General features: G+C 55.8%; 2 protein-coding genes across 2 annotated transcripts; both read left to right on the forward strand.

Annotated features, from left to right (window-relative positions):
* Nucleotides 1-3,259: 3,259 nt before the first annotated feature.
* NCLIV_060710 (conserved hypothetical protein) lies at nt 3,260-12,513 on the forward strand (the record flags this gene model as incomplete). Its single annotated transcript, XM_003885625.1, has 11 exons — nt 3,260-6,352; nt 6,652-6,735; nt 7,196-7,339; nt 7,959-8,037; nt 8,349-8,456; nt 9,003-9,959; nt 10,263-10,597; nt 10,838-10,888; nt 11,303-11,395; nt 11,711-11,807; nt 11,936-12,513. The coding sequence occupies 11 exons, from the start codon at nt 3,260-3,262 to the stop codon at nt 12,511-12,513; spliced, it is 5,619 nt and encodes a 1,872-aa protein (XP_003885674.1).
* Nucleotides 12,514-15,891: 3,378 nt separating this feature from the next.
* NCLIV_060720 (conserved hypothetical protein) lies at nt 15,892-22,324 on the forward strand (the record flags this gene model as incomplete). Its single annotated transcript, XM_003885626.1, has 7 exons — nt 15,892-16,492; nt 16,726-16,838; nt 17,413-18,752; nt 19,203-20,001; nt 20,412-21,128; nt 21,578-21,835; nt 22,271-22,324. The coding sequence occupies 7 exons, from the start codon at nt 15,892-15,894 to the stop codon at nt 22,322-22,324; spliced, it is 3,882 nt and encodes a 1,293-aa protein (XP_003885675.1).
* Between the last annotated feature and the right edge of the window lie 666 nt (nt 22,325-22,990).

The following is a 22,990-nucleotide window of genomic DNA, read 5'->3' on the forward strand; positions in this document are numbered from 1 at the left end:
CATACGCCGCTGGAAAATACAAAAACGGCGTTTTGTCTGGCTAGAGATCTTCCAGAGTTTTGGTGAAACAGATGCGAGTCACTCCTTTCTGCTCCGAAAACGGCCGAAGAAACATCTTCTTGATCGGGAAAGTCACTTGACACGGGGAGGCGTAACGAACGCTGTCTTCGTTTCTTTGCGGTCCTGGATTGAGGCTGCTGGAAGACCCGGAAATGCAACACAATGAGAGCAGATTTACTAAGACCTCAAAGCAATGAAGAGTGCTACATGCAAGGAACATAATCAGTACAAGAGCCTTGGCATCAACTGCATGGCCCACTACAACGTCTTCCGTTCACGACGAAGTGATCACAAGGTTGGCCTCGCGCGGGGTTATGTCCAATCACAGCATTTAATGCGGGCGCGCTACACTAGCTGTAAGCAATACCGCAGCTATGGAATGTCGCAAGGTGGATGGAACCTTCACACCTAGATAACTCCGTAAGTTAACCGGCTCGTAGCGCCACTTCATCTTGTATTGGAAAAGTATTGTCTAGCATATGATGCGGTGTTAAAATTAAGCCACGAACACAGCAAACCCGACACTTAAGCACGGTGAAGCATCTAAATTAACATGGAATAAAACCGCTGTGTCGCCGAACTTGTTCAATAAGGGAACTGTTAGCTCGCCAGTTACATAGTGACCCATCAACTGAGTAGAACTCTGAGTAGATGCATAGGTACATCGGTTCCTTCTTCAGGAGGCAAATAGTTAGCCTCAAAGGTTTGCGACAGAACTGTAACACAAAGGTATTTAAACAGTTTAACCCTGTCCTATTTAACTCAGATTGACTAGGGGTCATACCAAAAGCTTCATTAGTGATACTAGAACAGATATCGCAGTATTCCTCAAGACAACAACTTCCATTCCCCCAATAGATCTTGGTACAAAGAAGTTACCACATCCTCCGTACCAAGCCAACTTCAAGAACATAGAGATCACCGCTAGATCATGTATCGTTGTAGTGATGCAGAAAAGAGGCCGGGGACTAACGACAGAACATGCCAGCAGGAATTTCCTGTTTCGGTATCCGACACTGTTCGGTACGCCTTGAGAGATCTCCTGTTTACTATCACGAGCGCGGGCTGCTACCCAAAGAATGCATGCTCTGTTTCTCGTTCCGGAGTTCTCAGTTCATCGTGCCTTGCTGTTGTTGAACGTGTTTCGCATCGTCTGGACGATCCTCTGTCGTGACTACATGCCTCGCTGTAGGGCGAGCCTGTCCACTATAGCGTACTTGTCGTGTGGAATCCAATCGGCTGCGCGTACCGAAAGCAGCTAGGTCTTTTTGGTGAACAAACTGGGAAGTTCATGGTCCATGTGGACGCCAGTAAGGGACTACATACGGCAGTCAGCGGGGGGGGGGGGGGGGGGGGGAGGGGGGGGTCGTCCTCTCACGCGGGACTCGCCGGTTGTTCCTTGCTGCTTCGTGGAGGAAACGGCGGCGGTACGCACCGGAGCAACGATGGCAAGTAGCACCAAAGAAACCCATTTCTGGTGGAGAGCTTTGTCGAAGTATTCTCCTTGAGGAGCATGGAGGCATCTGGCCGGCGTGCCCGTGTTGTGTCAGGACAGCTCATCGCCAACCGCACAGATGCAAGGCAGACGGCAGGCATGCGGCGAGGTTTCTGAGAGCGCAGGATTTCCACACTTGGACACAACCGCTAATTGGTTGGAACTCTGCGCTGCATTTGCCGCGAACGAACAGTGAATGACAAAATTACGTTTTGGTTGCCGTTCACGAACGGACATGCCGGTTTCGTTCCTACACGCGGGGAGACATCTAAGCTGGGATCTGTGAAAAGTTTCCACTCCCCGCCAGCGGCACGGGAGCAACAACCAGGCTCTGTTCTTGTCACACAGCGCGCCCAGTGTGAGGTCGGGTCTGCTCTCTGTTTTTAGTGGGAGTTTTTTCTCAGTTTCCCCTTCCTTCTTGCCGAAAACAATTTCCCTCTAGGGCTCTCTTGCATGGTCTTAACTCATGCATCCATGCGCCTGGAAACGCTCTTCTCGGCCTGCCGGCACTCCATCACTCGAACTGTGCAACCTAGCCACCCCCCCGGGCAACCCAACTCGCGAGCCGGGGAGGTGACGGTGACCGTCTTGCTACGAGCCCTTTCGTTCACTACGGCGTTTGGAGTTTTCTGTCACTGCTTTTGGCGCTTAGGCCGTTTTTCTGCTCGGCCTCAGCCGCCGGTCCATGACCTGAGTGCCCTCCGCACGTCCGCATGTGTGTAGCCCTGTCCTGCCGTTTCTCTCCGACAGGACGACGCCTCTAGCCGGCTCTCTTTCTGTATCGACGGCCTTGCGGCTTCATCGCGGAACGCACGACCAATCTGTCTTTCGAGACGAACCGTCGAGCTTCGAGTTCTCTCCACTGGACTCGCTGCGTGGTTTAGGTAGTTGTGTCAACAAGAGCGGACCCGTCATTCCCGCAATCCCACTTTTTGAGTCTCGATGAATGGGCCATGTAGGCAGGCGAAGCGAACAGCGCGGGGCGTGCTGCGTCACCCGACACGTCGTCTACACCTTTCTCTTCTCTCTTGTTTCCGTTCTTGCATACTGGAAGTGGATGGGCATGCGCCCATGGGCTGAATTTAGAGATCTTTCGTATTTTCCTGCCTTGGTCTGCCTGACCCGTCTTCTCGAAAAAAGGGGGCCAACTGCAGACACAACAGGGCTCTTTTCAAGCCTGTGTCGTTTCTCTTGCCTGCTCCTTGGCGGCCGCTTTCCGTCTCTTCCTTCCCGTTTCCTCTCCCTGGGCCTTTCTTCCCCGCTTCTCGACTCCTCGCAGGTGCTCCTGCCCCCTGTGTGTCCTCTCACTGGGCCAACGTGTCTTGCCGTCGGCGCTGGCCTCGCCTTGTCTCGGCTTGCTGGTCCTTTCTCGTTACTTACTCTGCTACGCCTCTCCTTGTTCGACGCGCTTGCGCCCCTGCACGTCTGTTCTGTCCTCGACCCTTCCGTCTCTTCGCTCTTCCCTCTTCCCTCCTTTTCCTCTTCTTCCCCTTCCCTTCCCTTCTCTCTCCCCTCTCCGCCTTCCCGGGGGTCTCCTGTGTCTCAGCTGCCTCCCCGGTGGTGCATCTGGAGTTCCTCTGCGGCGAGCGAGTACACCCAGTGGTAAGCCGCTCTGGCGGCTCTCCTGGAAGATGTGGCCACAGCGTCACCTGGACGTTTGTTTTTTTCAGTGTTCTAGTTTGCGTGACGCCCTTTCGAAAAACCATGGAGGACGCGGCGTTTGGTTTCCACCTGGACGGTTCCGGATTCGCCGACAGCGAAGGTCTCTTCCTTCAGTCGCCGTCTTCAGTCGGTTCTCCACTGTCTTCTCCCTCGCCCACGCGCGGGCGAGAAGATCCGTTTCTGTCCTCGGGCCCCAGCTCGAGTCCGTTAAAACCCGGCTCTTTGCGCTGCCGGGATGAACAGGATCTCAACGCCCCAGCACCTGGCGCACTTGATTTCTCTGAGCACCCTACCCACTTCGACACAAAAAGCACGTTTGACGCTTCCCTAGAGAACCTCCACACAGACCAGGAAGTTGCCTTTGCGAACGGCGCGCCAGAGAGACGGAGAGAAGGACCGGCAGACGGCGCGCGTCCTGCCGCCGCGCCCTGCTCGTTTTTCCAAGAACAACGCGATGAAGATCCCGCCCCTGGCCGCGAAGGTAATGGATCCCGAGGAGACACACCGCGCACCCAGGCGCCCGCCGCGTGGGGCGCAGAGACAGTGGAGAAGGACGAGAGCGAAGAACGGCGACGAGACGCCGAGAGGCATGCGGACGCCGAGATGCATGCAAACGCAAGGAGCGGAGACGCAGGGGGAGAAGCAGCGACTGACGCGGGGCCTTCTGCGGCGCGTCCACTGCATGCAGCGGAAGAGGAGGACCGACGGGGGTGTCTGGGAGAGGAGGGAAGGAGCGAGAGAAGGAGACTGAGAGGCGACGAGCCTGCGTGGAGAGCCTGGATCGCGCGGTGCGAATCCGAGAGAGAAGAGGAAGAACCTGAGGAGAGGGGCGAAGCCAGGGTGAAGAGGGAAGAGGAAAGAACGAGAGGAGAGGACGGGACCAGAGAAGAGGAGAGAATCTGGGAAGAGACACAGGGAGGCAGAGAATGCAGGCACGAATCCGGAGGGGAGACAAAGGGCGAAGGAGAGGTTTTGCAAGACGAAGACGAATGGCAGGGATTTCAATCTGCTCCACCTTCCCCAGTCTCTGTTTTCCCGAATCAAAAAACCCCGGTCGAGCAGGTTTCTTCCCAGCTGGCGGCTGTAGAGAATCCATCCGGTGTCTGTGCCGTCCAACCCCCCACTGTGTCTCCTTACGAGGGACAACCCGTGGAAACCCGTCGAGACAGTGACGTTTTCGACGTTTCGCCATCCTCCAGCTCCCCCCAGTCCCTCTCTGCTGTTCGCGAAAAATCTCAGCCAGAGCCTCTCTCCCGCTCCGTTCTCACTTCCTCCTCTTCCACGTCCTCTTCCTCCTCTTCCTCATCGTCTGCTTCCTCCTCTTCTTCTTCCTCTTCCTTTTCTTCCTCTTCTTTCGAGACACCAGCCTCTCTTCCTGCAGTGCTGGCCTCGAGTGTGGCGAGCGCCGAGCATCTCTACCAGGCGGTTGCGTACGGGAAGATTTGCCTGCTGCCGATGAAGGATTGGGAAGGCGATCGGGAGGCGCGGAACACGACGGTTAGCCGGTTAACCGCAGTTCTCTCCGCAGTTCTCTCTGCAACAGTCGACCAGAGTGTATCCGTAACGACAAAGACAACTAAGTACCTCCGAGCGCGCGCCAAAGTCGAGGCCGACTACGCGAAGCTCCTTCGCCAGTGCGTGGCCTCGGGCCGGGCGAAGAACGCGGCGAATCCGTTCACACTTCTGCAGGCGAAAAGCGCGGACCCTTTCGGGTTACGGAAGGAGACCAAGAAGGACCAGGATCTGGCCGGCATCCCCGCGGGCGGGGGGCCGGCGCTGCGGGACAAAAAGGCGGCAAGTGGGAGAGACAAATCCAAGCGGAGCTCAGGCAGCGAGACTCACATGGCGGGAGCGGCGAGGCGAGAGGAGAACGATGAGACTGGAGACGGAAAGGAAGGAAGTACATCCTGTGGAGAGACGGAGGACGGCCGCCGGAAGTCCGCCTTCTCGTTCTCTCACACGCAGAAATCCGCGTCTCGCGACAACCCCCCTGGGAAGACACCCGGGGGGGCCTGGACGCTCAGAGGAGCGGCGCGAGGCCAATCGCGAGGCTCTTTCTCGACTGCGGGAGGGCGAAGACGGAGCTCCTCGCTCTTCTCCCAAGACGTCTCTTCGCGGGGAAGGGACGAGGCCGAAGAAAGGCGAGGCTCTCGCTCCTCAATCGGCACAGACGGACTGAGCGAGCGAACGAGCCCGCCCGGAAGCGACACCGTTTTGGGGTTTGAACACCCGCTCTCGGAGCGCCAGGAGAGCAGGGAGAGCATGCACGCCTTCGAGGCGGCCGGAGGTACTTGTTTGCGCGGAGAGACCAGCGACCGTGGCGCACTCCCCAACGGGTCTTTAGGGTCGATGTACGAAGACATGCCTATCGACCCCGTCCTGGACGCGTCGCCTGGAGGCGAAGGGAAGGACGGCGACCGCTGTTCCCAGCATTCGCGGACGCCTTGGGACGCCTCCTCAGCTGTTTTCTCTCCCGGCGCCTTCACACCCCACAGCTTGAACCCTTCGCTGGCTTCGACGGCGCCCTCGGTCCGGGCCCGCGCGGAGACTGGTGTCCCTTCCGACCCCGACCGACCCCGAGTCGCATCGCTCCCGAACGCGGGGGGCGAGCGGCGGGCCTCGGCAGTGGGCGTTGTCTCGCCGGAAAAAAGCGGCAAATGGGGCTCCACAGCCGCTTCTTTTCTCTCGCAACTCGCCCCACAGTTCGTCCGACCGGCGCCGCCTCTGGGGCCCGAACGGGGCCCTGGGAAGCCAAGTCGCGGGGCGAGCGAGGCCTCTGCGGGGCCAGGCGTGCGCGCTTCCGCGGGCCTCTCCGCAGACGCACACCGAGGCAGAGAGGAGGGCGCCGCGTGCGACGAGGCGGCGCTGAAGGCGCACGAAGAGGCGAAGGCAGGCGACCCTGCGCTCGCGCTGGGCACCCACGGCCAAGATTCACGTGCGATTCAAGAGACGCTCTTCCCCTCGATGTCCTCCAGCGCCTGGCTGCTCGGCCTGCTCGAAATGAATCAACAGACGGCGCTGCAAAGCGAAGTGCTCGGCACGTTTGTCGAAACCGAGCTTGTCCAGAATTTCCTCCAAAAGCTCTGCTCCGAGTACGAACGTGCAGCTGCCCGACACCTCGACTCCGTCAAAAAGGTAAGCCACGCGTGCGGCAAGAGCGGGGAAACCCGCGAGGAGGGAAGGCTGCAGCGAGAGAGGGAACTGCGTGGGGCGCCTCTGCGTAGAAAATTCGAATTTTGTGTGCACAAAGAGAGACAAACAAGCAGCTGGACCAGAGAACGCGAGTAAGAACAGAACCGGAAAGAGAGACGGAAGAGACAGGAGTGGAAAGGACGCCTCAGCTGTGGAGAAAAACAGAGAACAGAACTCTCAAATGCTCGTCAGAGATTCCCGTTTACCTGACTGGTTTCCTCCTTTTCGTGCGTTTCGCTTAGTACCGGCACCAAGCGGTTAAAGCCAATGAAGCTTGCCGACAGGCCTGGCTGACATACGAACAGGCGTGCGAGGAGGCTTCCCGGGTGAGAGCAAATGCAGGAAAAGGCAGTGTTTCTCTTCTCTCTCAGATTTCTTTTCTGTCTCTCCGTCTCTTCCTTTATTTCTTCGCCAAGTTCTGCGGTGTCGCCAGTGTTCTTTTCTCCCGCGCCTCTCTGTCTTCTTCCTACCTCGTCTGTCTCTGTTTTTTTCTTGCTTTCCTTCTCTCTGTCATGCCCACTGTTCTCTCTCCTGCTCTACTGTCCTTCTCTTTTTTCATCGTCTTCGTCGCCTCTTCGATCTGTCCATGCTTTCCCTCGTTCTTGCCCCTTTCCGTATCGTGTGTCCTCTTCATCTCTTTCTTCTTCTCTTTATTCCTCTCTGTCTTCTCTGGTTTCTTTCGTTGTCGCTCCTTCTCTTTCTCTCTCTTGCTCTTTCCCTGTCGTTGTCTTCTTGTCTCCCGCGGTGCCCCCATTCTCGATTTTCTCTCTGTCTCCTGGTTTGTAGGACATGATTCACGCGTTGAATCGCGAAGGGCCGTCGGCTGGAGCCCAAGGGACAGGAGCCGGAGGCGCCGCGACCGCGGGGACAGGGGCGAGCCGCAAGAGCCCGCAGTGCAGCTGGTTGCTGGAGAGAAAGTTTGCAGTGGCGGTGAGAAACGCGTCTTCTCTCGGCGACACCGAAACGAAACGCAGAGGGCGATTTCATACAAAGAGGGAGAGGGAGGGTTGCGATGAGCTCGAGGAAAAGAGGAACAAACCTCCTCTGTTGGCTTTATCGCCAGGCGCCGTGCAGGAATGCATGCACGATCCTCTACGCACATCTTCAAATCTGCGCTATCTCCTGTTTGTTTGTGAATGCACACAAATGCTCTGTACCAACCCATGCATGCGTCGACACCTCTACATCTGCATCACACAGATCCACATATCTACATACATGTATATAGGTTCTACCATTCAGGCTCTTCCGTATCCACAGACATACGCGTACTTGCGTCCGTGTGTTAACTACCAGGGTGTGCCTGTCTTTGTGCAAATTCACTCATGCGGAAGGGATGAGAATTCGCAGTGTCGAGACCGAGAGCCTGGCGGGCTGGTTGCCAGCAAGAGCTCAAACCGTGGAGAGCCCCCTATTTCCCTGTATAAGCAATAGATGCTTGCGTCTCTATATCTGCAGGTTCAAGCGTTTGTGCACGGCTCTTCCCAGTGTCCAACGTCTCTAGGACTGTCTCTGGATATATGGGCATCTGATGGTTGTGTGACTCCAGGCTCGCAAGGCGCAGAAAGAGGAGTTGATGCATGTGGGGGCTCTGCTGGGCTGTTTGTTTCAGCTGCAATGCTTGGAAAGTGAGTGACTGCGCTATCGTCGGCCCCCGCCACTCTTTGTTCTCCTGATTCTTCCTCTCCGTCTCTCCTTCGTGCGCTTGCTTCTAGCTTTGAAAGTCTTCGTGCCCTTTCCTCGTTTCTTTCCTCGCGGTGCTCCCCTCCCTTGTGGCTTTTTCTTCCTTTTTCCTCGCCCCTGTTTCTGGTCCCTCGGCTGGTCCTTTGTCGCTTCCTCTGTCTCTTCTTTCTGCGCTCCCTCCTGCCTCTCTCCACCTCTCTGTCGCTTCCTTTGTCTCTTCTTTCTGCGCTTCTTCCTGCCTCGGTGCGCCGCACAGAATGGAGATGCGAAACTTTGCGGCACGCGCTCCAGTCGTTCCTGCTGAAGCTGCAAAGTTGCCTCTCCGTCGTCCTCGTGACCCTCGACCGAGTGTCTGAGATTCTCGGTGAGTCGGAGCGCGCAAAGAACGCTGCCCGGCCTCGCGCTGCGGCGGACCTCGAGACGGGAAGATTCCTTGTGGAACAGAGGACCGAATACCCAGAAAATGTGCTCCCCTCATTCGTCATAAAAAACTCACGAGGCATGCAACACCCACCAGATAGAACAGCTGAAGCGAGACCCCGGTCCTCCATGTATAAAAAAATTCTTCCGCGGCCTTGAAAGATCCCACAGCGCCGGGCGGCTGGTCCTAGCCTTCTTCGCTGCGCACCTTTCGATCTCTCGCCGGCCGTGTGTGTCTCTCCACACCCCTCTGCGTGCCGAGTTATGTATGCAGACGGAGAGATGTCTATATTCATCTACACATCCATATGCACATTTAAATATTCGTATCCAAATACATATGCACGTATCGAAATACATCTCTTCGGTTCCATATATATATATATATATATGTGGATCTGTGTGTCTGGACATATTTTGTTGTTTTCCGCGTACGTGTGTGTAGGCGTGGGATGTGGGGATGTTTTTTCCGTTTCTGGTTTTTCTTCAGAGTCGGACCCGTCGCTTTCGTCGCAGGGAAGCCTTGCGTCCCGGTTGCCTTCCTCGGAGTTGCTGCGCGCCGCGCCGCCCGCGCCGGGATCGGTCTCTGTGTCGTTCTCATCCTTTTCGCGTCCCGCGTCTGGGTCGCCGCGCTCGGCAGCAGCGCAGATTGCGGAGCACCTGCGTCGGAGTCAGCAGGAGAACCTGGATCTGTTGCGCGCGAAACGCAGGGCGTTGTGGAGCACGAAGGAGCTGTCTTCGTACCTCCCGGGCCCCGGCGCTGTGGGGCGCGGCGGCCTCGACGCTCTCGCCTCGCCCCAATCCCTGTCTTCCCGGCAAGGCGACGAGCGCAGGAAGAGCAGCCGCCGCGAGAAAACACGCAAAGGAGCGCGACGGATGACGTACTCGAGGCCCACACAGGGTGATTTGGTAGACCGCGCTCAGTTCGCCGACGCACCCGACGGCGCCTCCACAGACGAAGAAAACCGAGACACAAGCCGCGTTAAAGCGCGGCGCGCTCCCGACGAGGCCGAGACCGAAGAGTCCAGCGAAGAAAGTCGCGAATGCTGCGAGACACCAGAGAGGCGGCAATCGGCCAGGAACGGAGCGCGACGCGGCGAGGGTGGACGGCGATTCGCAACAGGATGTGGAGAGGACGAGGCCTGCGGCGCGAAGGAGCGAAGAACTGCGTGGGAAGGAGACGGAGACAGAGCACAAAGGCCCGCAGAAGAAGGAGACGAACGGGCGCGTGAAGAGGGCAGAGTGGAGAAAAGCGAGGAAGGATCAGGCCGACGCGGCTCATTCGATCCAGCGCGCCGTCTGCCGCCGCGAATCCCTCGACGCGGGAAGGCCGGGAACCGGGGCATATCTTGCGGCCGGGACGCCGAGCGAAAGAAAGTGGATGCGAAACGCGAAACCGAAGAACGAGAAGACTTCGCAGCTGTGCTGTCGCTGCTCAAACACTGCGGTAAGAGGATACGCTGTTCAAAGCGCAAACCGGCTTTTTTGCGTGTGAACACCGTATCTTCCATTCTCTCCATCCTGTCTAGCGACAGCCGCCATACTATGCATACATTTTCATGCATATATATTTATTGAGGCAGTGACGTCCGTATCTCTTTACCTGTGCGCTGGCATATATTTACATACGTATTTACATCTATATATTTACACATAAAAGTACATGTGTAGTTAGACGTTCATGCCCAAACATATGTGGAACTCCGTGTGATGATTGTAGGTGTGTGGTGAGTTGTGTTTTTGCGTTTAGGTCTTCTGGAAGCGTCGGCTCGGCACAGCGTGGATAGGAGTTCTGTGGACGAGCTGATGGTTCCAGCGTGTGTGAAGTGCCCGCTGATTGTTCAGATGGCGCGGCAGCTCCAGTACGCGCCTTTCCCGATGAGTCACCGCGTGTGCAAGCAGGGCGTCGTTGAGCGCCAGGCGGGGGGCGGCGGCACGGGAGGCCCGTTCACCGGATTTCTTCAAAAGTGGAGATCGGGGTTTCTCGTTCTCACCTGGGACCGATTTCTCCACATGTTCCGACAGGAAGAAGACGTCGAGGAGGCGCGACCTGCTTGCTGGAGCATCTCGCTCGCAAAAACGGAAGTAAGGGCAACCTGGTGTTTTGGCGCTGATTCTTTGATTCTTCTTCCACTGTGTCTCTGATACCAAGAGACATAGCGAAAGAGAGAGAGACAGAGAGGAGATCGTTCACCTTTGTCTTCACGGTTTTCACCGCTCGTGCTGCTCGGAAGCGAACGCGCGCTCTCACCTTTCAAGAACTTGGCTTTCGTCGGTGCAAAAAGCAATGTCTTGGTCTTGCGTGAATCTCTTTTTTGTCGTCAGGTGCACAAATGCAAGACGCGCGATCAGAAAGAGGCTACGATTGAAATTCGAGTGCGTCCCACAGTAAAAACTCTCAATTTTGCCCCGCTAAAAACCTAGAAAAACCTACCGAAAGGCCTTCGTGGATACGTCTATATTCATATGTCGGATCTGTCGATCTATAGATGTATCTTCATATATTCAAATCTGTATACTTGTGTGCCATTCCTGAGGTAGCGAGGTCGAGAAAGGGCGAGACGAGTTGCTGCCCCTTCTGTGTTCCATGGACGGCATGCATACGTGTCTTTGGCCACGCCCAGTTCGATGCGTGTGTGAACTGTGTAGGTGAAGAATCTCCAGCGGGAGCGCGTGGTTTTTGCGAAGCGAGTTTGGTTTTCGTGAGCTCTCGAGGCGTCTTACGCGGGATTGACCGGGTTTTCTTGGGAGGCTGAAAACCAGACGCGCTCGTGCTGCTTCTGTTTTCAGGAGAAACGACGACGCTTCTTCTCCTCTCGAGTGTCCGGGGTCTTTCGGCCTCCGACTGCTCGTGAGTGCGACGAGTGGATGTCTGCCTTGGAAGTACGTCTTTCGTAGTCCTGTCGCGCGTGTGTTTCCGTCTTCACACATTCGACCTCCCCTGAGTCGCCTCTCTCCTGTTCCCTTCTGTGCATCTTTTTCGCGATGCTTGTTCTCGCCCCTGCTCCCTTTCGGTTCTCTCTCTCCAGTGTCCTGCCACCGCTCGTAAACAAGGGGTTAAGGACGTCCGGAGACAAAACGCCCTCCGCAAACCCCCAACGTCGATTGGACCGAAGTCACCCCTACTTTCCGTACAATAAAAACCGTCGTCTTCAAAACCTACGCTTCCACGCGTTTCTTCTGCGTTTCCGCTTTCAGACTGTGGTGAACGATACAGCGTTTTTCGAAGCAGCCGCGGCGCGGGCGACAATGCTGCGCTCCACCAACCTCGAGCTGTCGCTTCCTCAGCGCCGAGGTGAGAGCTCTCGAAAAAGACGCTAGACCTAAAGCGTGCACCCGAGGTCGTTGTAGGTTGAGCATCGTAACAGTCTGTCTTTTTTGATTTTGCTGGTCTTTCCACGTGGGCGTCTTGGTGGTTTTCAGGCTCGTGCACCCCTGGCACTCCACGCTTGTGGGGCGAAGGCGTCTGCCTGATTTCGTCCCTGGCTGCGTTCCACGTGGACACGTTGTCGCCCGAAAGCAGTGCGACGATCGATGAGTCTTCAGTCGGCGACGCCTCTCGCTGTTCGTCCCCAACTTGGAGAATCCCCCCGCACTTTCAGGACATGGCCCTGGCGTCATTCTCGGTGTTTCCGGTCGCCAAAGACGCACCCGACGCGGCGAGTGCGGCAGACGGTCCGGGGAAAAGCGCCTTTTCGTCGATGCCCATCTTTGAGCACCGCCAGAGAAACTCCTTTTCCTCGACGTCGCCGTCCTCGCTGCGGAGCGGCCGCCGGTCGTCCTATCTGTTGCCGGACCAGACCGAGTCCAGCAGTGGCGAACGGTTTCCAGGGCGCTTACGAGGAAACAGAGAGTTCGAGGGAAGAACGGCGGACCTTGCATGCACACTCCCTCCCTGCTCTCGAGTGATCGGAAAAATCAATCCTTTCGGAGAAGATGGCGACGACTCACCGCACGGACTCACGCGAACAAGACCCAGTGGAATCCCCGGAGACGAATAAACCGCAGACATAATTTAGAGAGATGTTTGCGTATGCGTGGGTGCCAAAGGAGAGATGGGTTTACGTTTGGGTATTTTTCAGTGGACCGAGACGGACACAGGGATGTACATCTCTATAGCCAGTTAGGTCCAGAAAACCGCAAGGGGAATGGGGCGCTTGGAGGGAAAGGTGGAGCGATACAAATTTGAATACTGACATACACTGGCGCATATATATATATATATATATATATATATGAAAGATGTCTATGTAAATATGTAGTTGAGGAGTATGGGCTCGAATGACGTTTGGTTGATTGTGCATCTGCCGGTGTTTTGCTCGACGTTCCGCAGTTTTCGAGGTCGTGTTCTTGTCCAGATTCCATCACGAGATGGATTGAGTCGTGCGTGCGTTGTACGGTGCCGGAGCTGTGCAGCGACTCTGAGAAATGGATCACAGAATAACACGCATGTGCACGCGGTTCATGCAATGCAACACCTGCAGAAAGCAAAAAACACTGCAAGTAGCAAGGAGAAAAATACCGACGGAGACCAGAAAGGATGAGGGAAGTGCCAGATAGGTCTTCATCATCGAGCCTGGTCGGGCGCATGCCTGATTCTCGACGTGCAGCACGTGTGTGCGCGTCCCGTGTTGGTGCATGCATCTTTATGCGTACATTTGGACAAGGCTGGAACCATGGAAGCCTGCATTTTGCGAGTTGCCGTGGGGGGACCGCCGTGCGTCTGCTTATTTACCGACATGCATGTGGCGCCTGACCACGGCGTACGTTCGCTCGCGTTTATTGTACGCTGTGTCCATTTGCCCAGTAGCAGTACGCGCGTTTAAAGGGCACGCAATCTGAACCTTTTTAACGCGAGCCTAGCTTTCTACATTCCTCTCTCCATCGAATATCTTTCGCCAAAAAACCGGGCTGCCTCTAACCTCGTTCCGATGAACGATCTAATTAGATAGCTGTGATGATAAGGAGCATAGGAAATGCTACACACCTTAATTGGTAATGCATTGATATGGACAGCCGATATCGCAGTATCCGGCGTGCGTCATTGTTGCCGTAAAAGATCGAAACGCCCGTACCCGCTACACCGCATTCCTTCAGAAGGGGCAGAATGGTAACTGGTGGAAGCAAAACCACTGCGGCATTTGACTGGGGCAAATTTTTTCGCGAGCTCGAGCAGTGTTAGTTTTTCAGTGCAGTCGAGACCGCAGCGGCAGTGTACATACGGCCCAAATCACGTAGCAAAAATGGAAGTGCCGCACCACCAGCTCGACCACAACAAAAACGGCACTCGCTCGCAGCCACGCCTCTCGATATCTTCGACAGAACTTTTATTTCCTTCTGGCGTTGTTCATTCAGCCAACCCTCGCCGTGCACCCATTTTCTGGCGCTCTTGCAGTTCTTCCACACTCCCCGCACTTCGGGGACGCAACTGGCCGGCAACCTGGACAGCGCTCCTCCCGTCGTCCGGCATTCTGTCCGGTGAATGTGCATTGCAAGAAGAGCGCGTGGGAAAGCTGGATGCTGCTGTAACCCGCATTAGCGAGCTAAGGCACCCAGGACCCTCAAATATGTATCTTTTGACAGCAACTGACACCAATTTGCTTCCGCAAGCAATCACCAAAAGCCTGCTGTGCACGCTGTTATGATCCAGCGACCGGGGGATTCCCCAGCAAGCCCGGAAAGTACGCTGTACAAAATAGATGAGGTGTTTCTATTTTGTGGGAACGATAGTGGCATTGACAGTATCTCACGCATACGGGTGCTGCAGGTGTACAGAAGCGTGTACCACGTTGCATTCGTGTGACCTTTATCAAGAGCCAAGCTTTGTAAACTGGCTCCAAGTCATGTGAAACAGTTTTATAGCCGCGGCACGCCAACCTAGAAGCCTGAAAGACCGAGCTCTCCGAAAACCTCAGCGCACACCAACTCGAAGTCTGGGAATAACATGCTCAAGCGAGTGAAAGTAGTCCTCTTGGCAGCACCGGGGTATTGAAAAAACTGCATCTCTCTCGGTTCAACTCTCGGAAGAAAGTATTGTGCCTGCGTGCAGTGTCGCGCGAGCTAACTATATACAGGGAACTCGACAGGCATGACCAGAAGTATTCAAACGACGCGGGCATTGCGATTGTCGATCAGTCAGGTCAGCCTATCAAACTTCGTACGCGCCTAACGCGACAGTTTGCGCACTGGGTGCACGTCCTCGCTGGCGGGAAAATGAAATTTCACGACCGCCTGCAGGGAAGTTCCACTCAGTGGGGAGAACGTGAAGACGCGTTACTTTAAGGAAACAAACATGCTGGAAGCTACCCCAAGAGTCGCCGGCGCGGCCTCCACGCGATCACGACTCGACAGAAGGGCCGATTGCTCGCGCGAAAAATAAAAGTACCAGAAGCCATGTGATCTATAGTGTAAAACAGGGCATTAGGCCGAACCTGGGATAGATAAATACATCTTGCACGATTGTAAATTAGCGGCTCAACGTCAAACGTGCGATTTTTAGGTTACCCACGAAATGCATTTCGAAGAAGATGCTTGACTACCGTAATACACAGTCACAGCAGTAGCCACTGTGGATGGCCGCAGGAAGCTGAAGAGCTCTGACGAACTCGAGTGCAATAGACTGACCCGCGGCACGTCTTGTAATCCTTTAGAGCAGATATTTTCCCCAGGGTATGACCTGGAAGAGCCGTTCGCTTCTCGACACGTCAGCGGCAGATGTCGCTAGACGTCACAGCTGCCCTACGGACAAAAGGACGCATGCGCGTTGGCGACGCGCGCTCCCCTTAGCGGAAATGACAGAACAACTACGCGAATAGCTGAGAACTCTGCCTTTTGGAAAATCGAATGGAACCCCGTGAACAGCGGCGGGAAAAAGATTTTCTTGAGGTTTCAGGAGAAGCAGACGTGCAAACCTAGGAATCTGGAGTCCCTCTCTCCCTGGCCCCACTCTCGAAAGCCTTTCGTGTCTGTTTCCACGTTTATGTCTCCACCCTTTCCTCCACCGTTGTCTTTTTTCCTCCTGGCTTTCTCTCGTTTTCCCATGCTTCCTGTCCCTTCGCCGTTGCCCTAGGTTTCACAGTCCCTGCTTCGCGCTTTCTTCCCTTTTTACCGCCGTCTGCGACTCGCCTCTCTATGGTCTTCAAGTGGCATCAGGCGTCAGCTCGAGCCCGCTCCGTCCGCTCTTTCACATTTTTCGTCCTCCATCCCTGTTTAAAAGAACATGCGCTTTCGTCACTTCTGTCCCCTCGGTGCCCCACCCCCACTTCGCCGTCTGCTCGATCAGGCTTCTCCGCCGACCGCGCGCCAGCGCAGGGTTCCTGGCCGCGCTCTCGGGCCTGAAAGGCTCTAATCCGGGGTCGCTTCCTTCTTTCGCCGGCACAATGCGCACAGACTCTGCCTTTCCGGCAGCTTCTGCGTTTCTCGGGACGCCCTTTTGCCCCTCATCTCTGGATGAGTTGTACGAGACCATTCGCGCAGAGAAAGGTCTGGGCAAGCACGAGCAGCCGTCACTGCCAGCGCTGCTCTCTGCCGCTGCAAAGGCGTCGCGGCGCGAAGCCTCGCGACTGGCTGCCTCTGCTCTTCGGGCCAAGCGGGCGGTCTCCAGAGACACCCAACAACTAGCTGAGGAGTCGAGGAAGGCGCGTCGAAGACGAATAGAGAAGAACGCGAGAGAATGCGCGGGAGACGAGCAACCGGCGGCTGCGTCGGCTCTCGGCGGCGAAGGGGCCGCAGAAGAAGAGGAGCGAGGCGAGCTGGCGAACGAAGAAATCCAAAGACAGAGACGACGGCGGGTCCTTCAAGAAAGTGCCCACCATGCAGAGCGTCTAGCCAGCGAGGCGCTCGTCGCCGCCCAAGGCGCAGACGCAAATGCCGAAATTGGGACCGAAGAGAGACGCACTGCCTTTGCAGTTGACGCGAGCAAGTTTCGGGGAGCTGCCAAAGGCGACCCCTCCCGCGGCGCGCATGCAGTTGAATCGGAAGGTAATACCAGCAACGGAACAGAGTGAGGAAGAGTGGCGTAAAGAGGGGAAATGGAGATACAGAGAGATATTGGAGAGATGGAGCGGGCGAGGAGACATATGCGGGAGACGAAAGAGCGAACGACAGCGCAGAGAAATTGCGAAAACGAAGGAAGAGCAGGGACGTAGGCTGGAGGGCAGATGACGTGAAGAACACTGACGGGGGTCAAGGGCCTTGTCTCTTCTCCGCTTCAGCTGCAGCCTGGACCCCTCAGTCCTTTTACTCGTCGCGCCAAGATAGGAGAATGGAGAGGGAGGAACAGATCTTGCAGAGGCCAGAAGACTTCATGGATGAAGAGGATCTTCAGGTAATACACAGCCAGAGAGCGAGACGGGCGGTGGAGTCGAGGAGAGACCTTCCATAAACATTTGTTCCCATGGGCGTACGCATATATGTATATGTTCATATATATATATATATTTGTATGTGGGGATAAGCAAATCGCTATACATATACACGCATTGTCGCATGGTTAGATACTTTTGTGCTTCGATGTTTTCATACATAAGTGCGAGCACAGGGGAAGTTAAAAGCATCCGAATATACATGATGGTAGACAGGCATGCACCTGCCGTCGTCCCGGTTCGATGCCAGCGTCGCACTCTGTTCTTCCATGTTCTTTTTTCTTCTGGTGTTTCCCGTTGCTGTCTTATCGATTTCTCCCTCGTTCGCCTCTCGGGTATTCTGCCGTCACTCGTTTTGTCTCCCTCTTCCTCGCTGTCTCGAATCTCGTCTTGTCCTCCTCTTTCCTTGCTGACGTTTTCCCCTTCGTGTTCCCTTCTTCCTCCGCCTCCTTTTTCGCTCCCGTTTCCCTTTCATTTTCTCTCCTTTTCGTGTGTCTACTCTTTCTCTGCCTTCTCTGTGTCCTTTTTCCCCTGCAGGACGCAGCCCGTCGTCGATTTCTCCCATCTTCCTGTCCCTCTTTGCCTCCTCCCCAGCCGATGCTCCGAGCCTCCTCCAGTCGGCACATACAAGAAAGAGAAGAAGAAGGAGAGGAAGAATGGGAAGACGAAGAACGAGCAGGTGGAAGACGAGCAGCGAAGCGGGAGGTTCGTTTGGACCGGAGCTGCGGTGACGCTTTTCGTGGAAAAGGGCTAGAAGTTTTGGACGTTTTTTGCAAGCCTGCCGGCTGGTTGAAGCGGCGCTTTGATTCACAGCTCAAGTGTTTGAGAGGAGCTTTGGAGCGAGAAAGGCGGGAACTTGCAAAGGAATCGGGATCGCGGCAGCAAGATGGAGGTGGAGACAGGGAGGAGGGAGAGAGAGGAGATAGCGAGAGCGATGAAGATCGAGGGGCGCGTCACGGAGAGGAGAAAAGAGAGGAAACGAAGAAAACGGTCGACGTCAAGAGGGATGTGAGGCCGCAATTGCCGCCGCATTTAGAGCAACTTCGTCGTCTCCAGAAGAACTTGGAAAGCATGCGAGAGAGGCGAGGAGGCGCTGAGCACGGGAGCGAAGGCGAGGACAAGCAGCAGAAGAAAGGTGAGAGGGGAGGCTCCGGAGAAGCGCCTGAGGGGAGAGAAGAGCAAGAGAAGCAAGGCGTGAAGAGGCACAACGCAAGAGAGGAGAGAGAGAGCACCGGAGAACTGGTCGAGGAAGAAAAGGGAGAGAAAGAAAGAAGCGGAGAGGAAGTGACAGAGCGACACACAGACGCAGCGCAGCAGAGAGGAGACAGAAACACGAGGGGCAGAAGCCTTCTGAAGGATCAGACAAGAGAGCGAGACAAACTGGAGGAGCTGCTTCGCTCCCTCCTCACGGAGGAGGAGCAGGAGAACAAAAGAATTGCCGAATTGCACAGAGAAGCACAAGAAGTGCTCGCCACTGCAGCGGAAGGAACGGATGCGACAGAGGGGTGGCTGAGCCTTCCACGTGCTAGCCAAGAGCGAACGCATGGCAAGGCTACCTCTGAGAGCATTCGCGTTCTGTCATCCCGTTCTCCTGAGGTCGGGAGGTCAGTGCAGGTCTTTGGAGGGAGTGCGCTAAGGAAGGCAGGGAAAGACATTTTCGTGGTCTTCGATAGCGACGATGAAGATCGGCTTATATTCGAGCCCTCATCGTATCATCCCAACAAACACTTTGCTTCCGTGTCTGGAGGCGGACTAGACGGCAACGGAGAACGAGAGGCGGAGGCCGGGCGACATGAAACTGCCGACAACGCTTTAGATCTCCACATCAATCAACTCTTTTGTTTTGGGAAGAAGGAGCAAACGGAGGCGAGCGCATGGTAGGATAACGACACCGCCCCGTCTAAGAAAGCATCTTTCGCCTCTGTCAGCAGATGCGCGGAACTCTACTCACCATCGTTCGTCTGGTCCGGCCGCTTTCATGCACTCCTACCTATCTCTATATCAATATATATCTCTATTTATACATCTATCTAAATCTGTATGTATCTGCGTGTATATGTCTGCATGCTTGCATCGATATATATATATATATATATATATATATATATATATGGTCTGCTTCGCATTTTGCGCATGAGCATATCCGTCCTTCTGCCTTTCTCTCGCTCCTCGGACCCTCTGCACGTGTGTCCGTCGACACAGGTATGCGTTGAGGGCTGTGCACTGGTGAGGTTCCCCCCGTCCACCTTTTCTTTCGCCCTTCCTTCCGTGATTTTTCAAAGGCTGGAAGGCTCAGGTTCCATTGGTTTCGGTCTGCATTTGCGCAGGTTCCCGCCGCCTGCTCCGCCGCCGTGGTTCGATGGCATGTACCGGCCTCCTCTCGACTCTGCGCTTTCTTCTGTCTCTCACGCGGGGGTTGCGAGGCTTCTCCCGCGTCTTCGAGGGGGCTTGCTGGGCACTGGGGACGGTCAGGGCGACCGGGAGACAAGGGCGAGCGAAAGGGACAGAGCGGTGCCTTGGAAAACCTCGCGAACAGGTGTTCGGTCGGAACGCAGTTGGGGGATTCTCGCTGAAGAGTACTCGGCCGAAAGGGGGGACAGAGACGACGCGCTCGTGGGCCCGAGCAACCACTGTGTCTTTTCTCAGAAAAGGGGAAACAGACATGTCGATGACCAGCCGGAAGACCGAACCCCGTCTCCTCAAATGCCGATAAGACCCTCTGCTCCTTCTTGTCTTCCTTCTCTTCCTTCTACGGGTCGCGGTTTGCCTCTTTGGCAAGGTGTCTCTGAGGAGGACAAGGCGAGGATTCTCTCGCGTTTATTTGGAGATGGCGAAGAGAAAGGCCGAGAGGGGAGAGGGGAGGACAGGCGCAAGACGTTTTTTTCGTGGAGCCGAGAGAAACGCAGGCTGCCGCAGTGGACTCGAGAAGGCGAGCTTTTCCCGCAAGCAGCCCCCCTGGAGAGACACCAGAAGCAGCAGTTGCAGCGGCGAAAACAAGAAGAACTGGAGCAGAAGTGGCGAGCCGTGCAGGGGCAGATCCGGGGCGTTCGAAAGGAAATTGAAGAAGCCATCAAGGCCCGCCCAGACAAACGGATGCGGTGGGAGTTATTTGTTGGCGAAAGCGAGGTAAGACAGCAGAGCACAGCGGGAAGAATGCCGGGGACTGATGGGCAGGGCGAGGCAGTGGAAGACGCGCGCGGCGTGGAAAGAATGCAAAAGACGAGAGAGGGACAAGACGGGAGAGAATGCAGGCGATGACTGAGAGGGACGGGGAAGCAGGAGAGAAGGAACGATAACGCAGAAGGCGAAAGCCAGAGCGAGAGAGACCCAACCCTTCTCGACGGCGCAGAAAGGGAGGCACACAACGACGAAAGAAGAGGAACTGGGGCACTGGAAGAGAGGCTGAGACGTCGATAGACGACCGTGTAGACAGGGGAGGTTCAGGGAACAGACACCTCAGGTCCTCTAAGGCACTCCCTCGATACTGTTTTCTCCTGTGTTTTTCTGTGTTTTGTGCTGTGTTTTTACCGGTGTAGAAGGAAGCAGAAGCGAACATGAAGCAAGTCGGAACAGCGTGCAGCACCTCAGGACCTTTGCGCTCTCTCCCCGCGTCTTCAGCCACCTGTTCTGCTTCTTCTGCCTCTTCCTTTTCTTCTGGACCGTCTTCTGCTTCTTCTGCCTCTTCGCCCGCACTTGTCGTCCCTGCTTCTGCTCTGTCGACGGCTGGGTGTGCGGCTGAGGATCCGAGAGAGCTGGATGAGTTTTGCTCCTGGCATCGCCGTCTCTCCCTGCTTCGTGCTCAACTGACAGCCACACGGAGGGAAGTGGCTGCATGCGCGGCAGAGTCCTGGAGGGACGGGACCTTCGAAGTGTGGCTGAGCGAGCACCCGTCACACAGCTTCCCCGCCTTTCGCGTCTGCGCGGAAAGCGAACCCCTGTGGATGGATCGGGAAGTTGGCCAAGGCGACGAACGCGTCTCAGAAATCCGACAGGAAACGGCCGACGAGTGCAGGAACGTTGGAGGCCGCAGGGCAGAGAGCGCGCAAGGAGAAGGTGGCGAGGTGGAAATCAAGAGGCCAGCAGAGGCCGCGGCTGCAAGGAGGAAAGGAGAGGAAGAGGCAGAAACTCACGAACAGACTCTGACTCTGGAAACAATGCTCCCGTTGCTCAGCTGTCGAAGAACGGTCGCCAACTGGGCGCCGAATCCGACCCTCTGCCACCGACTGGGAATCCCGAATCCGTGGGCGAGGATGGTGAGATTTTCTCGGTCGTTTTTTGTCAGGCGTGTTCTTCGTTTTCACGCGAAGCGGGAGGTTGTGGTTTTTTTTTCGTCTTTGGTCCTTGGCCCTTTTCCCCTCTCACTTCTCGCCGACCCGTTTTCCCGTCTCCCCGGTCTCCTGCGTGTGTCGCAGTCTTCGGGACGTTATTCTTCCTGTCCAGGTGTCGTCGCTCCCTGCGTACGCAGCGGCAGCCTTTTCCGCTTAGTCTGTCTTTGCCTTTTCTCCCGTTGGATGTGGCGCGTCTGTGGCTGGTGCTCGAAAGGCGCTTGTTTCTCGGGGCGTCCTCTGTGTGCCGTCGCCTTCCCGGTCGGTCCTGTCGCCTGTTTCCCTGTTTTTCGACGGGGGTGCCTGCTGCCTGCGTCCTCTCGTCGCATTTGCGAATCCGGTGCACCAGCTTCGGCTTTTTTTCTGTCTGTTTTCAGCCGTTCTTCGACGATCGCAAACCGGAAGGCCGGTCATCCGTCCACGGCAATCTCGTTTTCTCGGAATCGGGTGAAGACACAGAGAGTCGGTTTGCCCTTTCTTCTGCGGAGGCGATTGGCGACCACGAACGAAAGGAGAGACATATTGCTCACGAGTCCCTTTATCCGGCTCAGCCTGTCTCGGTTTCCGTCGACTCGGAGCTCACCACAGTGGAGACGGCAGTGATACCGGGCTGTTCCCAGACGAATCTGTTTAGGGTAAGGGCCACGCGACAGTTTTGCGGAAGGAAACGGAGGAAGGCGCGGCCTGCATAGGGAAGGCGACCGAGAGGGACTGTTTCACCACGTTTGTGGCAGCTTTATGGGATGTTTCTACTGGGGTGGAATAGGACCTGCGCCGTCTGTCGCCGTGTGCGCGTGGTGTGCATGAGCAGAGAAGAAAGCACTCGCGAGAACGAAGAAAGAAGGCGGGGGAGGCGAGGGCACCCAGGATGCCGAAGGAAGCGCAAGGCGTTCAGAAGGGGAAGAAGGGGGACCCCAAACGAGGAGAATCGGAGGAGAACGGAAGTAGACCAGACACGAGGCTCGGCTCCGTTGCGGTGTATTCGCTCGTGGGTACGCTGCTCACAGTGCACATTTGCCTTCTCTATGGTGTGTCGCTTTGTGTGTGTATGTGTGTGTCCTTTCTTATAGGCAGTGTTCAACGAGGACCCCAGCGACAGCAGCGAGGGAGACGCTGGAGAGTGAAGATGAGACTAAGAAGTTGAGGGAGAGTCCGCGAGAACTGCGAGGAAGAGAAAAAGGGAACTCGGCCGACGAACACAGAACAGATGGAAGAAACATGCGGAGAAGAGTCGAGATTAAAAACCAAAGCGACAAAGCAGGCGGAGAGAGAGAGCATCCGGTCAAGGGGAAGTGGAAAAAAATGCCGATTCTGAGCCGAAGAGGCAACGCGAGAGAGGAGGAACCAAGGAATCACGAATAAGGACAAAGGAACGGGCAGGATTCAGCGAAGAGACGTTTCTAGGCGGGAACACACCTCAAAGAACGACAGGAAGGCGTCGATCGCGATTAGCAGGAACTCGAGAGCTAGGCGAGTAACCTGAGCACTACCAAGAGAGAGATCGAGGGGAAGGTCAAGAATGGCCAACGGAAGCCTCTAGGTCAGAACAAGAGGAGGCACAGGAGGGAAGGGGAGATTGGGAGCACAACAAGCGGAAGTACCAGAAGAGAAATGGTCGGTAGGCAACCATGCTCTGGCGCATGGAGGTGAAAAAGAAGTGTGCGAGAATACTGGAGACACGAAGAGCCAAATGGAGCGTCGAGCGACGAGAGTCGAACACCGCTTCACGCGGCTACTGTGACGCAAGGACATCTGAGCATTTTCCCTTAGCCTTACTACGCGTTTGGCTC

The sequence above is a fragment of the Neospora caninum genome, chromosome XII, assembly GCF_000208865.1.
Source record: "Neospora caninum Liverpool complete genome, chromosome XII".
Lineage (NCBI taxonomy): Eukaryota > Apicomplexa > Conoidasida > Eucoccidiorida > Sarcocystidae > Neospora > Neospora caninum.